The following is a 15,677-nucleotide window of genomic DNA, read 5'->3' as shown; positions in this document are numbered from 1 at the left end:
ATTTAATACATATCATTAAAGAGGCCTTAAACTTTTTTTCAAATTAATGAAGCTACACATACGGCTATAACTATTTATTTGCTGAATTTTTTAGATGCTGATGAGTTGCTTCATTTCATTGCAGTCAGAGTCCTAAATTAATGCCGACTTGATTGCTATATGTAAGTGCTGTAAGGATTTCTACATTCTCAATTAAACTTTAAGGTTTCAACAAATACTATCAATTTTAAAAGCAAAATAATTTAAATCAGTTTTAAAATGCTTTGACAAATATGCAAAAAAAACAAATTTTGATTTTAAAACTGAGAAAATCCAAGAGCCGAGACAAAAAAAAGTTTGAGCCATGACCAGATAATAAGCAAATTGTGCAACCTTTGTTTGTTTTTATAGCACAAAGTTGTGCGTGAAAATACGAGTTGAGAAAGGTTTCAGCACAATTTACTAAGACTATAGTTAGCCACAAAGAAGCAGACACTTACACGTAGCTATCTTTTTTAAAGTTAAAGTAATTTTTCAACTAACAGACATTTTACGTGTAAAATGCCAACAAATTACTTTTCTTTCAGTTGGTCTTCTGATTTATGACAGAAGCTATCGTGGTTTTACTTATGGCTGTACCAATCAACAGCCAGTATGGCAGTAGAGTCACAGCTGTTTGGCTCTTGGTTTGCATATCATAAGCAACTAGATCTATTAAAGGTTGTATCGTTGCTGAAACTTTAATCGTGGAGGTCGCATTGAGACATTTCAGCATGAAGCAACTGATCTCTGTTTTTCTTTGCTTGACACAGTTAGTTATAACTTGTGGTCAAGAGCTGTTAATTACTCCTATTAGAATAGAACCTTTTGATAAAGCAAATCTAGCGAGCGAAACAAAAGACAAATCAGTAAATTTCATATTGGCAGAAAAGGAACAAGCCTTCTTGGAATTTGAATTTAACTGCACTGCCAATGAAACGACAAAGACCGACCTCAGGCTAAATTTTAATTCAGGTGAGTTTCTTTTATCAGGCTAGAATGGTGGGATTAGTAGTAGTAGGAATGATATTCAGCTATCATGACTTGTTCAATTCTAGTGACATGACTACTCTTTGCCAATCTTCTTTTTGATCTTCTAAGCCTAAAATCATCACTCAAAGATGAACTTGCACAAGATTTAAATAGATTTTACCAAAAAGTATCAGTAGTTTTTTATAACTAGATATTGTTTTTGATATTGGAGGTGATTCGACTGCTAGGATGTTATAAAATTAAAATTTTGGTGAAACCGGATCATGGTTGAAAATAAAGTCATGTGAAATAAAGTCGATAGTTGATATACTTGCTATCCTTGACATCGGCTATTGCTTTCAAGCTGCAACACTACAATTATCTATTCTGTCAGTATTTTTACAGCTGTAGACGTCATGATCTGAGCAATTCGGCTGCGATCAAATTTTATCAATTTTAACCTTTAAATGTCATGAAAGTCCGATCAGCACAAACATAAAAAACAATAGCAAATGGTAGAAAATACGTATAATTTCTGATAAAATCTACAAAAGGTTTGTAAGTTCACTTTCAAAGCAAAAGGTAAAATCAATTCGAATTTAATTTTTTGTTTTTGTGGCTCTAATTTAGAATTAGATCTAAGCATCAAGAAAGAAAAACAAGAAACAGCAAAACTCTTATCTAGCAATGAGATTTGTCTTATTATTTTTAGGACCAACAATTATTATGTTCGAAGGATCCTTTTAGCGAGCCCACATCCGATTTACTTGACAAACCCTTTTCGATGCCCACAAAAATTAACTGTGGTAGCTTTTTACCTTTTACTAAAAAGGTAAATTTTAAGGAAGTTTATTAATATACGAGTATGTACAAGTTAAAAGTTGTACAATGCATTAATCTTTCCCAGCATTAAACTATATTAATTCTTATCTCAATTCAACCCAGAAATGACATTTACTATTGTAAAGATTATACATCGTATCATATTATTTTTATTGAGTGTAAATAATTATGACTGCAAACATTCAACAAAAGGCAATAGCTAAGTTTTCATTATTTACTGAAGACGGGAAGTATTCAGTATCTTGCTATTTTTTGTACTAAGCACTGTTTCAAGTGTTTTTGTTGACAACTAAAATTGTTTTGTAAATGTATTTCAAGCTAATTGTGTTTGAGGATTAGAGTTTACTCCTCGATAGTGCAGCAGAGCTAATTATTAAAAAGGATCCACAACACAAAAATTTTTTTAATATGGATTCATGCAGCTTTAAAAATTTGTTTAGTGATACAAATGTTTGATATCTGTGATCGTTATTACTGTTATTATTGATGCCATTATAGTTGATTATTACTTAGCTGAAAATTTCAAAAATATGCTAATTATTAATCGATAAAATGAAATAAAAAGTGCTGTGTCAGAAAAACTAAGTACTTAAAAACAACTATTTCAAATAAGATCATTCACTTAGCAACTAAATTTCTATTGAGAGAATATGTAGATTTGGAATTGTGCCCACATACTCACACTGAGTGACCGTGCAGTAAGTGTTTCAATGAACATTGGAATGCTGAAGATGAACGCAGGGTGCTTTGTTAAAAACAAAAAATTACAGGCTGGAGGTCACAGCGACCCACTTCTCTCTTGCTTAACAGCTTTCAACATAGGAACAACTGTATCACAAAGATGCTTAAAATAAAGTAGCTTGCGCAGCATTTTTTGCACATCATTTTCAATAATTATTTCAATTTTTACAAGCATGAAAATTTTTATAAAAAAAAAAATTTGAGTAAAAAAACTCACTGCACTTGCTGCTTTTAGACATTTCCATCTTTTGATTTAATTAGATGGTAGAAACTAAGTCATTTAAACGTAGTAATAATTAAATGGTCAAATGGCCGACTTTCATTAATAAATATGTATACTAATCTTTCCTATAATATAAACCCTGTCTGTCTGAAGCCATAGGTAGATGTTTAGAAAGAACATTGCAGCGTATGAGATTAAAAACCGTGCAAATGAAAATGGAAAAGGACCGTATAAAAGGAGCAGAGGCCCAAAGAATCTTCTAGGTGCTAATACACGCACTTTGCCTATGGATTACACTTTCTTCCATATTGTAAACCTCTCTATGATTATTCAAAGCGGCTCTGCAACGAAGTTTAAAACCTAAGCAGAAAATAGCTTATCTGTCTAAAAGCATATAGTTTTTAGCTTGTAAACAGTAGAAACATAAAGTTCCTGATAACTAAATTATTTTGCAAAAATGACAAGGTAAAAATTCTGAACGAGCTATAAAGAGCTCTACTTCTCCAAACTTTCTCTTGCAAGCTTATGTTTTTTATTTTAGGTTCTGCCAGAAATCTTCATGTTTCACCATTTGTTGATAACGTAACTTGTCATGAAAATTCCACAGCCAATGGAAGAAGCGCCACTATCTCAGCTCACCTGCTTGGAATTGTAAAACTTTCTATCAGTGACAACCAGACGGCTGAACACTATTTGGAATATACTATTGGTGTAACCCGACCTTCTGAAGGAATACCTGATAGGGTAAAAAGTTGCAGCTACTCTAAAGCCGCTACTTATCTTCAACCTCAATAAAAACAAACAATATTTACAGTAAATTACATACAAATTATGTCTGGAGTTGTGCTCTCTAAACTTGAGTTGGACAATTTCTAAAAATAACATGAAACCAACAAAGCTTTTATGTGATTTTCAATGACAAGAATAACTTATAATTTCGGTTTAAAGATTAACTTGTTCAAAGTCGTAGCAGATTTTATCAAAAATCTTTTGATATTTATTGATTGCTTTTGAGTTTTGAGTCAATCAGATTTCCAGTAGGTCTTAAAATTAGAATCGACAAAACTTGGAGGTTAAAACGTTCAGAAAAAATACATATGAAATGACATTCCTAGTTGCTATACGTAGTTGCTAGTGGCTATTGTGCTTAAGTTGCAGCATTATGCTTCTCTAATTCGTGTGACTAGAGGCGTCATAATTGCACTTTGAATTGACCATGAATTGACCATTGACCATTTGGCGTTTTAACCATGATCAAGTTGGGTCAATTGTCATCCCAAAACATCCTGGCAGTCAGATCACAGCAAACATAAGAAGAAACTGCAAATGATAAAAAATACAAATACTCTTAAAAAGTCTACTAGAATTTAATGCAAGTTCATCTTTGAGGTATTAAGTTGTAATATATACATATATTATACATATAATATTATTATATATATATTATATATAATATATATATTATATATATAATATATATTATATATATTACAATGTTTTAATTACATTAATAAGTTGTAATATATATAATATATATATATATTATACATACATTATATATATTATACATATATAATATATATATTATATATATATCACAACTTATTACTTACATTAATAAGTTGTAATTAATACATTATTGATTATTATTAACTTATATTACAACAATATTATATATATTATATATAATATATATATATATTATATATATTATGTATATATAATATATATATTTATATATATTATATCCATAATATATGTTATATATATAATATATATATATATATTAGCTTTGGGAAAACTACGAGCTCTAGTTTTGTGATGAGATTTGTGGCTAAAATTACAAAGAAATGACATTTATCTGTTACAGATATACATGTATGGTATAATCATCCTAACAGGACTTGCGACATTTACATTCGGACTTTCTCTTGATATCGGCAAAGTTAGAGACTATTTAAAGAAGCCAATAGCTCCTGCTATTGGTGTTGCTTGCCAGTTTCTCGTAATGCCTTTGGTAAGACACAGTAGAATTGAATCGAATCAACTTATATTGTAGTAAAGTAAGCTATTTGCTAGATTGATAGCTAGCCAAATTTTACTTTTTCTCATCTGATTTGCATCCTGACTGCAGTAAATTTTACCAACGATATAAATGGTAGCATCACCTTAGTTTATTTTTTAATTAAATTATTTTGTAATACTCATATACTATTTCACAAAATACTCACTTATACAAAAACTATTCTATTGAACAAAATTTGTATTGCGATTTACTAGAACAGAATTAAAACCCTTTTTTATCTTTTCCAAAAATCAATTCATTTTTTTCTCTACTGAATCAGAAAGTCTTTTGTCTCTGCAAACAGAATCTACATTTTAACTCACAAGCATAAAAACTGGCTTAAAATACTTAATTTTTTTAAAAATTTGATAGGAATATTTGTGAAGCATTTATAATACTTAGGTAAATATTATATTGCAGGTGTGAAACCATGGTTTTCTATTTTCTGTGTTTTTACATTAGTAGATAAATATGTGTATATTTATGAGAATCCAACAAGACTCTTTTACGCAACATAAACATACTACATCTAGAATAAAATGTTTCCGTTTATTAACTTTCTGTTATTACAGCCTTCAATTAACTATCCCGAACCCTTTTCAATACTATTAGATAATCAATATTTAAAATACTTTTGGTCAAAACACTAGATAATTTATGATTTTCGTCTTTTCACTTTTTGTCTTCTAGCGTGTAACGAAACACATCATTTGGTTGATGATCACAAATGCCAATACAATGTTATACATGCGCACAGAAATACTTAAAATTTGTGGTTTCAATGTGGCTAAATTGCTAAGCTTTCAATGTTATCAGATATTACCACATTGACAAGAAAAAAGCGAAGGTAAAAGTTTGTTGCATCTTTAGATTTTACTTTGATTGTTTTAAATGAATCTAAATTTTTTAGACTGGATTCATAATTACCTTGGCAATCTCTGATGTTCATCCTGCTCTTCAACTTGGCATTTTTGCATCGGCAACAGCTCCAGGTGGAGGCCTCTCTAATATCTTCATATATGTCCTTGATGGAGACTTGGACCTCAGTATCACCATGACATTTATTAGCACCTGCGCAGCACTAGGTATATGTTTATCAGCACCATGACAGCTCTAAATGTGAATTTATCAACTTGAATTTCAATACCATAGCTGAATCAGAAACTTTTAAAAGTACCTAATCTCTTGGCAGCAGTTTTCTCAAATAGGATTAAGGTTTTTAGGAATTGTTGCTATAAATTCTAATGTATACTTGGTGAATCTGTCCACATGCACAGTTTTCATTGTTTTTCTGTTAAAAGCATAAAAACTTGGAAGCGGTAAGTTTAGCCAAGTTTTTATTTGCAAAAGTTTTTCAGCTTATTGTAACACATTTTCTCTGTAATTTTTGCAGGATTTCTGCCAATGTGGATATACTCCCTTGGAGTATACATCGTCAAAAGTACTGAAATAGAGCTGCCAATGGCTGACATGGCTAAGACACTGGCCCTCCTTATTGGGCCTCTAGCATTTGGAATTCTTTTAAATAAATGCCTTCCTAGACTCACAAAGATTCTCCTCTATTCACAGAAAGCTGTTGTAGGTTTGACTATGCTCTTCATCATTGTCTACGGTAAGATCCTATCACAGTTTCAAAGTTTTGCTTTATAAAAAAACTAGTTTTTAATAGCTTTAATGTATAATTATCAACAAGTTTTTTATTAATTTTGACTTTTCCACATACTTATAAAAAGTATTAGAGTATTAAACCTGATACAGTAAGGCCAACTTAAGGATTCAGTAAGGAATGATAAACATCAAACGCATGAAATTATAAAAAAGATCTGTTACCATTTTGGCCTATACTAATAAAGTTACTGCTCTGTACGTGAGTGAGTTTATAGCATCAAATATTTTATGGCAAGTGATGACTTTTTGAAGTGGCATTTTACCAAGCTTAAAAAGTCAGTTAGTAAACTTGAACTTCAAATATTTTAGGTACCGTGGTTAACAGCTATGCTTTCCGTATGGTCTTTACAGACCTAAGGCTATGCCTGGCAAGTTTCTTTCTTCCCTACGTTGGTGAGTAGCTCAAAGACCATATATTGTTTTGAATCAAGAAAATAGTTTTCATTAAAACCTAAAAACATTATAGAGCCTATTTTTAATATCTATCTTTTGGATTAATAAAAACAGAATTTTACGTGAAATAATTTTGGAAGCTTCTATAAACCTTCACTTGTTACAGATAACTTTTTACAATAGAGAACGCCTAAAATTTGTTTTATCAAAAACCTTTCAAAAAATTTGTTGCCATTTTTTGAACTTTTTTCTGTCATTTAGGAGGCTTACTGGGACTCTGTCTAGCACTTGCTTGCAAACAAGGAAGAAAGCGAGCAGTCACAATTGGAATTGAAACAGCTGTTCAAAACCTTAACATTGCTGTCATCTTTCTTCGAGCATCTCTTGACCAGCCTTACGGAGATATGAGGTTGGAGTGCCCTTTTATCACTTTGAAATTTACAAGCAAATAAAAGTCTAAAGAAAAACTTACGCAAATTCTTTAGTATATTTTATTATTTGCAATTCAACTTTTGTAAGTTTGAGGTGATCTGATTGCCAAAATGTTTCAAAATTAAAATCAATAAAATTTGATCGCAAAGCATTCACATCAACCAAAAGTGCAATAAATTTTCTACAATTAAAGAGAGTTCAACAGAATAGGCAAGTTACACTGCAACTTGAGCGTAATAGTTAATACCAACTATTGCAACGATAACAGCTAGTGATGGTTTTGCACATTTTTTTTCCAAGTGTTTTAATTGCTATCAAGTTTTACCGATTTTAACCTCGAAACATCCTGTCAAGCAGACCACCTCAAACATCAACAACAATTGAAACTGATAAAATGTACCGATAGCTTCTGAAAAAATCTACATATTTTGTATAAGCTCATCTTTAAAGGATGTGGTCTCACATAGTATAACTAGTGTACCACCTCGCCTGGCGTGACTTGATATGCAACTAAGTGTGTGATTCTCTCGATCATGAAGTATGATGTTTGCTTAGCTTAATGGAGGCAGAGGCTGTGTGTTTTTGAAAAGTCTCTGTTGCACAAACGGTGCCTTGGTGATATAAATAATGGGTCCAGTTACCGAGAGCAATTTGAGATTTTGACTGTTCGGCGTTTTTGAAAATTGGACCCCAACCAGGCGTTCGCATGTCAGGCATTATTGTCCATTAGCACTACTCTCAAGCGTGTCAGTAGCCATAATAACCAATAGCCGTATGGAAATTGATTCTCAGAAAGTGTGTATAGGGTGCTGCATCCATCCAACTAAATTAGCTAAAAGGTAGTAAACTACCAAAAAGGAGGATTATCTGATAATCACTTTTTGATTAGTTTAAAGATGAAATAACTATATCAAGGGGTCTGCAATCTAAAATACACCAGAACTTACCGAGTACAGACAAAGGTAAAATAGATGCCTGTCTTAATTTAATCAAACAAGCTACAAGTACACATAAATTTGGCAAACGATGAGCCTATTTCAATACTGCACTAGCAAGGAAATATGGCAAGTAGTAGAAACAGAAAAGACTGTTATCGATTTCACATTCTGCCTCTTTTAGAAAGTTTACCATTAGATTGTTGCTTTTATGAAACATTTTTTTAACTCACACAATAATTACAGATTTCTGTCTTTTCATTTGGTTTTTACTCTTAATTTTTTCATACTTTTTTAGTTTTTCTGTTAGCACGTAATAAAAACCATCATTTCGTTGATGAATACATATTTATTATTGATTACTATATTATTATATTATATATTATAGAATATGTACTATATATTATATAATATATATTACATATATATTATATCATTATTATTTATTATTATATTGATTATTTTATTTATTGATTATAAAGGATGAATAAACTATTAATAAATTTATAACATAGTCTATACAAATATTTAATAGTACAAAGAAACTGCTAATTCTTGAGCAACCGTTGGTCTTTCTATTTCAGCTCGGCTATTCCCCTGGTCATCATAATCTGCACTTTTATACCATTTCCATTTATGGCTGCGGCAAGACTTATTTATGACAAACTGAGGAAAAAAGAAAAAGAAGACAAAATAGAGACTGAGGATGATATTGAAGGAATATCTAAGGTTTGTTGTTGAGCTCTGATCTTCCAACCGAACTATACTTAATGAATTAGCACCAACTGAATGCTGATCATATAGTAAAGACAGTGCTTGATAGGTATATATTGTACATTTGTAGTGTACATATATGTGTATAATTATAGTACCGCTGTAGCACATATAGATTACATAGTCAATGTAAGTGAATTGTCTATATAATGAACATCTAAGGCCTAGTTACATGGTTGTAAATTAAGTACTGTACATCCCTGCATATAAGACACTCTAGAAAAACAGCCCTAAGCAGTGAATTGTTATGTTGTATTTTTAGAAGTAAACGTAATTTTTTTAACTGTGTCAGCGGTAATATTAGCACAAATTAACTGCACGTAAAGTTAAATATGATGAACATAAGCACGCAAGCGTATGACCAACCATAAACTGTTGTTGCTGTCAAAGCGTAACATTATCAACAAAGCACTGCTTTGTGTTTGTGTGTGCTGTAGCGTAATGTAGCGTAATGTCATTTCGTCAGAGTATAAGACGACCTCGTAGTTTGGTACTTTTTTATTAGTTTTAAATTCGCCTTATACACAAAGATATGCTGTCACCCAAAACAAAGCAAATGCCAGCTACTAATGGTGCCAACATATTTTTTGTTCTTAGCTGGGAAACCGGACGGCGAAAAAACTGGAAAAACTGATGGTCTTTCTTTGGGTGGTTGTTGGTGAAATTTGAGTATGACTTTTGATCTGCTATTGCTTTTTGTAGGAAAAGAAAGGCATTGACAACCCTGTTCCAGTACAAGAAGAGAAGTTCTGAAAGTGCGAGGCAAAGAAGACAAAATATACAGCTACATGTAGAGTGTGAACTCTTTTGCCACAGGAAAGGCATCTCAAGTGCTCAGGCAGATTACATTTTGATATTGCATGGTATTTTAAACTGAATATGGCTAAGCCAGACATGATATTTAAGTTAATTTTATTATCACTCAATCCCAAAAAGATTTTTTTTGGGGCAAAAGTAAAATTAGAAGATTTAGAGGGATAAATAACTTGCCTTACACAAAAAAATTTGGTTTTACCCAGAAGTAACGCATAGGCAACTTTATTACTAGTAATGAGAGCACAACCCCGAACAACTTTTTTCAGTTTCATTTTCGTTAAGTGATAATTTATTGTTGTTTTTGTTTTAACCTTTTTCAATGCATTTGTTGTTCTATACTTAAATAATTTTTAGAACTTGATCATCATAGAGAGTTAAAAAACACAGAAAATCCACTCAATTGCATATGATGCAGCATTAATAGTAAAGGTTTTACGTTTATGTTTATTTTTATCTTTTTGTAGCAAGTGCGAACCGTGTCAGTTTGATACACAACAAATGGCCCTATAGAAATAATGCGGGTTATTAAATTTAATGTAATAAATTATTCATTTTGTCAACCACCTTTGTACAAAAACTGTTTACATGTGGTTTTCATATGCGTCAGTTTGCATTCAAATAAATATTGTTTTAATATTTTAAGTTGAATTTCTGTGCAAATTAAATCTACAAAAAGTGTTGTTGCACAAAAAAGTCTAACGCCAAAATAGATTTGTCAAATTTAACTTACAGTTTGACTCAAACCGCTGCATGATTGTCATTGTAACAAAGATGGTAATGCATGTATGTTTATGGCTGTGTCCAAGTGACAACGATTGTTTGCTAAAGAACTACAACATAAATTACTATCTTGAAAACAATCAATTATGTGAGCAACAAAACTCTCTCTAAAACCATTACACAACAAAGACAAGACAACGAAAAAAGTTACAACTGCAGACAAAAAACAATTGCCCTTTGGAAGGAAAATACAGAGCCAAAATGTGATATACCAAGCAACAGTGAACAACCATACAAACAACCACATAGCGACCTACATATGACTTTGCTCAACAGAATTTAAAACTAGGTACAGCAATCATAAAGCCTCGTTTAACCACAAAAACAAACAACACCACACAGAACTGAGCAAGCACATTTGGAAGTTAAAAGACAGCAACTCAACATACAACATAACATGGAAAATATTAGCTCAAGCACAACCATATAAAAACAAAACGATACAAACTATGTTTACTAGAAAAAATACTTCATAATAATTATGCAAACCACATTTAGGCACATTGAATAAAAGAAATGAATTGACTTCTAATTGCAGACATGTTAGGAGTCATCTTCTCGGTTACACTTAGCACTAAATCACATTATTAACATAGCGAGCCCATTTCTGGCATTTCGGCACATTCAGTAAAGCTTTTCATTTTAGTACAACCGCGTCTGATGAGTGCATCACCCGAAACAAATTTGTAGCGCAATAACTAAAAGTTTACTTTTTTCTTAATATTTTTTTCAAATATTTCATACTCCCCTAATTATCTTTTAGGTTTTTAGTGTATAGTTTTCTTTTTATATGCTTTTGCATCTGCTTTTAGTTATTATATATATTATATATATATATATATATACTATATATATATATATCAAGCAGCTGGGCCAATAATTTTTTCAACTAACAGTAACTAACTAAGAAGCGTTTTTCTGGTCACTATGTAAAGAAACCAGCTGTGCCTTTTGGCGTTGATCCGGTATTAAAAATCAGCTTATAAACAATGAGAAGTGATTGGAGTTGCCTACCACTTGCTTACTTGCTCACGTACCACTATTAGCCTGGCACATTGACAATGAAAAATTCCAGTAAGCTGGTTAATGTGCGCTAGGCTTCTAATGACGGTACGCCCCTCATGACGTAGTGCAAGCATTGTCCAGGTACGCTATTATAATAACAACTATAATAGCTGAAGGAACACACATACATCACACATACTTAGAGAAATTATATATATATATGTATATATGTATATGCATCCTAAGCAGTTGACAAACATTTCAGAATGGTAAATTAAAAAGTCATAAATTATAAACATTTGGTTGTGTTCATAAATAAAAATGATTTAGGGGTTGCAGTTCCCAGTCACCAAAATCGTTCATCAATCATATGACACAAGCAGCCAATATCTAGGTTGTGTATGAAAATATGAAGCTAAGTTGTAACACAAAACCAAATTTAATTTTATTTAGACTGCTAAAACAAGTTTCTTTAATGATATTAAAATATAGCATGGAGTCTATAGCCTATTCCAGCTGGGTTCAGAGGCACACAGTTTTTCTTGATTTACTGGATCTGCTTGTTACTTCAGTTTACCTTTTTTTGTTATTGTTGATGGCTGATTTTCGATTAGTAAATATCCAGAATAAAGTAAAAATGCCCACAAAATTAGTCCTGATTATAAGCTAAATCGAACACTTTGAGAAATCAGCTCATAATAATTATTTCAAAATCAATCTGGTAAAACAATTATCAAAAATAAAAACAACCGATATTATAAACATTGTTATAAAGCATGGAGCCCAAAAATGCCGTAGGAAAAAAGATTGAATGAGTGTTTGACTTCACTAGTGTTTTTTGCAAAACACCTTCAATTGGTATCATGTGCCAACTTTTTTATTTGGTTCTAGGACTGTGTTAGCCTTGAGATAGTTTATCTAGGCAATCACTAGATTAGTATAATCTAAATTGGAAAGATTTTTCTTGAAACTTACTTGTTGTATCAAACTGAAATAAGTTTTGACAGCTGATACCATAGCCTAATCAATTATTGATTGTACCACTATGTTCTGCTTCATTTTCCATATATTTTACCACATTGTCTGCTCAAAGTTGTCGTAAGAGCTGAAGCAATCCTATCTAATAATAGGGTATCAGTTTACGTAAAATCCAAATTTGACCAGCAGTGCATATCTCTTTATTTTGCTGATACTTTAGCCAAGTCTAGATTGCAAAAGCGTATATCACAGTTTCATATATACAAAGGCATTTAAGTATTTCCAGCAACTGCTTCAATTTCCAAACATTTCAAGAAAGTGACCCGCTGAACTTCAAAGTCGGTACTCATTGGGTTGCTCTTTGTACGTTTTAGTTATCTTCTACAGAAGGTAACAGTTCCTACTCTTCATTGATCTCTTTATTCTTCCTTTCTATCTTTAATCCTTTTCTCTTCAACCTTCTATTCATCTAAAATCATGCGTGCAAGTCAAAAAGGTAGCAGGCTCCGTTAAAGTCTACAAAATGCATATAGCCTAAAATAGCATTGTTTTTGTGTGACAACCTTTCTCTCCACATATTTTAAATAAGGAAGTGTTCCAATGCTGACATGGACACCACCTTTAAGTAATATGTGCAAAGTTATTCATTTTTTCTAGCATGACTAAATCTGAACCTGCCAGGGTATGTGAACTTTATACAACCTGGTCTCTTTATAAAAAGATTAACTGCACTTGCATAGATGTGGGTCAAACAGCCAAGATTTTTAATAAGTTTTTTAATGACTAAATAAATTGTTTATTTAATTGTATAACCAAAAGTTGAATTTACATAAATTTTAAAATTTATTAAAACATTTGGATATCTCCAAAATAGAGTAATAATTTCACCCAAAAAGAATCAAAAATAGATAAAAATTTGAAAGCCAAAGCTATTGCTGAATCTGATTTTATTCAAATTTTTACAAATAAAAATTTGTATCGTCGGTTTTTAGAGAAGTTTGCCAGCACATTCGAGATCTTCAAAACGCTATCACAACTATTTTTTATATTTTATTAGTCTCAGTCATTGCCTTATTATAGTTATCTTAGGCAAATAATGAGCAAAAAATGTATTTTTCGGGCTTGAATCGTTGTATTTTGGTTTTTCAGTCTAGCTCAAATTTGACACCCTCTGCAATCAGCACTAATGTACTGATGTAGCATTTCTATTGTTTCAGCCAATACTGGTTTAGGTAGAGACATAGATAGAGGGAGACATCTTCTAGCTAACGGGCCACTATTATCACTATGTTGCTGTAAGATTATATGTTGCTCAACTAATTGCTGTATATGAAGACAGGGAAGGCTCCGTTTCATTTATATTTTTAGACTAATATGTAGTTTGCTGAATTACATTTAAACCTAATGACTTCCTACTGATGGCATTGCTTCAGAATTTTATATAGCCTGTGTCCCAATGACTCCAATTATGCTGTGAATGCAATAAGTCTACAAATACAAGTCAATAGAATTGAAGTTGATAAAAAATAAGTTTTCGAAATTAGCTAAAGCTCATTAGTACACAAATTGAGTTTCTATTTTTAAATCATGCTCTTAAGAATGCTTGATTCATGGACAGCTGGGACAAGCAACTTTATACATAAATTAGTCCTACAAATAACAGTAGAAACACTTTTATTTGTTGATTTGTGACAAAGCAACTTTTAGAGTTGCCTTTATCTATCAGCCTAATTACTGTGAATTACATAATGTTACAGCATAAAGATACTTCAGATGAAATACAGCACAAAACTGACAACTTCACTTTTTATGGTCATAAAATAATTGAACATAATTATGATAATTTGCGTGAGCTGTCCTTAAAATATTGAGCAAGATTTTGCTAATAGTATTGCAATTTTTTAACATTCAGCTTTGTTATTTTTAATATAATTTGATATTACTATGTATTTAAGCAATGACTAGTACTCGACCTGCATTTTCCAGAAAGTTTGCTTAGAAATTAGTTTTGACGATAGTGCAACTGTAATAATTTCGCTACAAAATTATTTTTTTGTTTCAATGAAGCTTTTATACAAATGTCAAATTAAAAATAGGGTTTTGTTAATGTAGCACAAGAAGCACAAAGCTTTTCACAGAGTAAAAATGAGGGGCGGCTCTTAGCTATAGCAATAATGTGTCAGGCTGACAAATGACAGTTGTGATAACGCATTTGCGCCACACAATTGTCCATAAAATGTGTAGACTTTGATGCTATCGAATATACACAGTATAATTTGTTATAGTTTTTATGTAGTCCTGCACTCCTATTTCATGTAATTAGTGTATTTGTTATATCATAGCCAAATCTGTTGTGATAATGTTTACAGTTTTGATTAGTATGACAGTTCTGTTTGACCAGTTCATAAGTTATATAATACAATGGACAGATTTTCGCCAATTTCAGAAGTTCATTCCATGAAGTTTAGATACCTGAGAAACTTGTAGTATTAAATTTGTGTAAATCTTTCTAAGAATAAACCCCGACTTGAACCGTCAGTATAAAAGTAATGGCTATTTCGAGGCAATAACAGACAAAATAGAAAATTTAAAACTATAAAAACTCTTAATTAAACGTATTTAGTTTCTAAAAAGTACCAAGTATCTCACCATAATCAGCTTGAGATGACTTTCTATGCAATCATGAGAGCGTTTAGTACTACTGAGCCATGTTTATGAAAAGGCTACTTTGCTCACTCATAATGAGATTGTTATCACACTTCCTCAGTAGGTTAGCTTATGATATTATCTAGGAGTTGGATAGTTTTGGTTGTTTCCCGTATCCTTTTGAAGAACGCTTACAGAATGGCCATTCACAGATTCCACAAATAAATAAATCACTTGAAAACACAAAGAATAACAAATAGCTTATTAGTTGGTGGTCAGTATCAATAATTTATGACTGTTTAATACTTTAGCGCTGCAAACACTTATTGCATTTTAACCATTATCCTTGGGAATAGATGGAAAATCACATGATATATACCATTAATCA

The 15,677-nt window shown here is 31.5% G+C and overlaps 1 protein-coding gene across 1 annotated transcript; it reads left to right on the top strand.

Moving 5' to 3' along the window:
• The first annotated feature begins 720 nt into the window (after positions 1-720).
• LOC137399766 (sodium-dependent organic anion transporter-like) lies at positions 721-10,522 on the top strand. The gene is made up of 9 exons (XM_068085985.1): positions 721-993; positions 3,339-3,541; positions 4,668-4,814; positions 5,773-5,947; positions 6,256-6,474; positions 6,840-6,923; positions 7,185-7,332; positions 8,875-9,019; positions 9,767-10,522. The coding sequence occupies exons 1-9, from the start codon at positions 753-755 to the stop codon at positions 9,815-9,817; spliced, it is 1,413 nt and encodes a 470-aa protein (XP_067942086.1). The 5' UTR covers positions 721-752; the 3' UTR covers positions 9,818-10,522.
• Positions 10,523-15,677: the final 5,155 nt, after the last annotated feature.

The sequence above is a fragment of the Watersipora subatra genome, chromosome 7 (assembly GCF_963576615.1).
Source record: "Watersipora subatra chromosome 7, tzWatSuba1.1, whole genome shotgun sequence".
NCBI lineage: Eukaryota > Metazoa > Bryozoa > Gymnolaemata > Cheilostomatida > Watersiporidae > Watersipora > Watersipora subatra.
The sequence above is the reverse complement of the archived record's forward strand: the minus strand, read 5'-3'. Positions and strand labels throughout refer to the sequence as shown.

What these genes read in the sequence shown, in the direction of transcription:
- LOC137399766 (XM_068085985.1), top strand. Translation starts at nt 753, where the DNA reads ATGAAGCAACTGATCTCTGTTTTTCTTTGCTTGACACAGTTAGTTATA. An exon ending in TTTCTTTCTTCCCTACGTTG is followed by an intron (nt 6,924 to 7,184) that starts GTGAGTAGCTCA and finishes TCTGTCATTTAG; the next exon opens with GAGGCTTACTGGGACTCTGT. An exon ending in ATATTGAAGGAATATCTAAG is followed by an intron (nt 9,020 to 9,766) that starts GTTTGTTGTTGA and finishes TGCTTTTTGTAG; the next exon opens with GAAAAGAAAGGCATTGACAA.